At 38.9% G+C, this 3616-nt stretch overlaps 1 protein-coding gene across 1 annotated transcript in view; it reads right to left on the bottom strand.

The window, feature by feature from the left end:
- LOC106528678 (C-1-tetrahydrofolate synthase, cytoplasmic) overlaps positions 1-1290 on the bottom strand; it is a 16202-nt gene extending 14912 nt beyond the window's left edge. The window contains exon 1 of the mRNA XM_014023911.1: positions 1128-1290. Coding sequence (XP_013879365.1) covers positions 1128-1149 — 22 coding nt within the window. The 5' untranslated portion in view covers positions 1150-1290. The remainder of the gene's footprint in view (positions 1-1127) is intronic.
- Between the last annotated feature and the right edge of the window lie 2326 nt (positions 1291-3616).

Consider the following 3616-nt stretch of genomic DNA (forward strand, 5'->3'; position numbering starts at 1 on the left):
CCCAGAGCGAGAGCAGCATCACCTCCGCTCCGGAACCCCCAGCGGCCAGCTCCCAAGAACCCCCCCAGACCCCAATACACCCCCACCAGCCTCAACGCCCCAAGAGGTCCCATCCCAAACCCCCACCCTCACCATGTGATGGAACTAATCAAAGGAGCCCAAACAGATTTATCTGATGTGGCGGCAGAGGCTGTTTCAAGACTGTAATGATCTAACAGAAGATTTCTACACTGAGTAAGACCTTTAATGTTAGACTTGTTCAGCTCAAAGAGGTGAATGAGACACTCCTCAGGAGGACACTTTGGTGGACGGTGTCCAGAGACTAAAGACGGTTGGACCAGAAATATTTTTATAATAAAATTCCAGCTTTATTTTGGAGTTTGGTTTTTAGATTGCGAGCTTAGCTTGTGACGGTTCCGGGGTATTGCTTTTTTATTGCTATTAATTTGAGTAATTTATTTGGGGTGCCAGCCAGGTCTCCCTCCTGGCAATTAGGATATTTAACCATGTGTGTGTGGGATTTTACTGTTTTTAACTTATTATGGTTTAGGGTTTATTTTGCTTTAACCTATCACACAAGGACATATATCAAAAATATACACCCTTTTAAACCTTAATTAAATAATAAGTGACAAAACATTTGAAAAAGAAAATTGTTCAGACAAGTGAAATCTATTTTTGCAAATATATTATATACACACACAACAAAAAATAAGCAATACAAACAAATCTCCCCTTCCCCAGTGTCCACAAGTGGTGCTTGAACCACTTTAGTTCAAAGATCAGTGTTTTCTTTTCAAACAAGCTTTAGGTTCCACTTGCTTGGCTTGCAGTTTAGCTTTAACTCCAACAAGGCATAAACTCCATAGGGAAAAAAAGAATCTCTCCAGCACAAAAACTTGGAGCTAAAATAAAACAAAAATACATTTTTACACGAAAGCATTGGATTATAGAACACAACAAAAACATGGAACAGGCTTACTTGGTAGATGGATGACGTGACAAGGTGTAATAAAAGACTGAACACTTGGAAAAAAACAAAGTTTTGATTGTTTCTAAGTTTTGTTTTGTAATTTAGCACACACACACACACACACAAGTTCTGTTCTTTTGAAAGGGGGACATACGTTTGAGGTTGCGTAACGTCATTGATCCGTGCGTTTCTACCAAGAAGGGTTTTCCTGCTTGTGGTGTGGACGGAGGATGACGTCACTCCCTGTCTTGTTCCAGCAAGGATTCTCTTTACTTTTGGTTCAACATTTTTAATCCCAGGCACTTTACGAAGTCATGGCTGCTCATCATGAGGGACTAGAAACGTCTTTCTTCTCTTTTTTTTTCTTGTTTACGGTTCCTTCTCGGGCGAGTGAACGAACTAACTGGCTGTGGTTATGGGCGGCTTTTAACAGGTGAGTCACTGCAGCGTGCGCAGGTGCTCAGAATCACTAAAGGTTACAGAGGTGGAGACTAACAGAATACAATTTACTGATTTAACTGTACAACCTTCGGGTTGTTACAAGCTAATGTTAGCTAATGTTAGCTAGCTGTGGAGCTAAAATAGATGGACGTGCATTTGACAAACTCACATTAATGTCAGGAGGCAAACTTTAAGAACCAGCCGATGGGACAAAGCTAATTTTGTTTTCAGTTTGCTGCAAAATTATGAGACTGTCAGTATTTTCAGCACTAATGTGCTTCCATACCTATAACGTGTGTGTGTGTGTGTGTGTGTGTGTGTGTGTGTTATGTCATACTTTTAGTGGTGTGTTTTTAAAATGTTCTCTCTTTACTGAATCAAACCAGCTGAGCGAAGCAGACTGTTACTACAGCAGAGGTCAAAGGTCAAGCTGGAGGAGGCGGGACCTCCCATGCTGGTGTCAGCCAATCAGATCTCAGACTGAAAAGAGCGCTGGCAAGGAGCAGGACTGTGAGGTGCATTCTGGGAAATGTAGGATGATGTAGGAAACAATGAAAAATACGGAGAATTAATCAGTTTACGATGTTATCTGATCAAACTTGTATCCTATGAATCAACAGATATTTCTAATGAACTTTGGATTTCTGATCGTTTCAGATTTTATTTTAGATTTCACTTGTTTTCATCTCATCTCTAAAACTACCAGAATCCTGACGTGGTTAAATGTGGTGGTTCATCTAAAACAACAGTTCAGTAGATTCAAGTAGAATGGGAGAATGGGAGGCAGAGCCTTCAGGGTTTAATTTAATTCAGGGTTTGTAAAACTACAAATGTGTTTGATCACTTTCAAAAATCATTTTAAAGAATAATTTTTTAAAGCAAATTTTCATTCTGAGTACAGAATACAAAATATATATATATGTAAGATTTTTTTCCCACTCGTCTAAGGTCTTTTTGCATTGTATAGCACATAACCCCTTTAAAACCATAATGAATAAGGCTAAAACATTTGTAAATCATAAATCCACGTGTAGACAGCTGTGTAAAGATCCATACAGGTAAAATAAAGTAAAATAGAGCAAAGCTCCAGAAGTTTTAGTAAAAAAAAAAAAAAATTCAGTGTTCAGTCATTCTGCACAGGTTGGAGCTTGTTGGTTCCATTAATACATTTTTAGTTTCAACAGTTATTATTATTTTATACCTGCCTGAAAGTGTGAGTCTGTTCTGTGTTTCTGTCTCCCTCTTGTGTTTGTGTTGTGTTTTCACTCCACCTTTGTTCCTCAGTCAGTTCTGTTTTCTCTCATCACCTGTCTGTATCAGTAATCACCCAGCTGCTCTCCATTTTCCTCTCAGCCTTGTTATTTACTCGCTCTGTTTCCTCCACTTACTCTCTGGATAAGTGTTTATTTTTCACCATATATACTGAGAAATTATTATATTTGACTTCAGCTGGAGCATAAATTAAGTAAAAAAAGCTTTCAACACATTTTACAACATGTTTTGGTATTTACTTTGACTTGCATTAAAAAATGAAAAACGTCTAAAAAGATTTTCTACAGATTTGCATTGATGCTACAGTATTTTGTACAATTTGTTTACTTTCTGATTAATATTTCTTTTTTATGTTTCTTTATGAGCTTTTAGCCAAGACTCTGAAGTTTCTGTTTCTATAAGACATGTCCATGTTTAATAATTGTCATTGTATAGAGCACAATGACAATTACAGTTCAGAACACCCATTCAGAGGAAGACAGAACATAACAAACATAGGAGAACAGGAGCTCTGGGTCATGCAGCCTCAGACCCTGCACAGAGCAAGGATCGTCTTCATGAAAACATCATCAGGAAGTGCAACCCTTAAAAGAAAAACTAAAAACCACACAAGGAAGATGAGGGGAAAAAACATCATATTATATCAACAATGTGACACACTATGGTGTTTGTAAAAAACCTCTGCATAGAGCACATTTATTAGCCAGAGGAGTAAGTGAGTTTAGCGGGGCGTGTATCTGAAGCCATGATTGTTGTACGCACTTGTGTGAATATCTGAAAAATGAGCCAGAAGAATCGAGTCCCCAAAACTCTCGCAGCCGTCCAGAATATGGATGTTAACTGTTCATTCTGTGTGGCCCTCAGCTTGCTCCAGGAACCAGATCACAGACAGGTGTGTGTGTGTTTGAGGGGCGGGGGTGGGGGGGGGGG

The sequence above is a fragment of the Austrofundulus limnaeus genome, unplaced genomic scaffold (assembly GCF_001266775.1).
Source record: "Austrofundulus limnaeus strain Quisiro unplaced genomic scaffold, Austrofundulus_limnaeus-1.0 Scaffold394, whole genome shotgun sequence".
Lineage (NCBI taxonomy): Eukaryota > Metazoa > Chordata > Actinopteri > Cyprinodontiformes > Rivulidae > Austrofundulus > Austrofundulus limnaeus.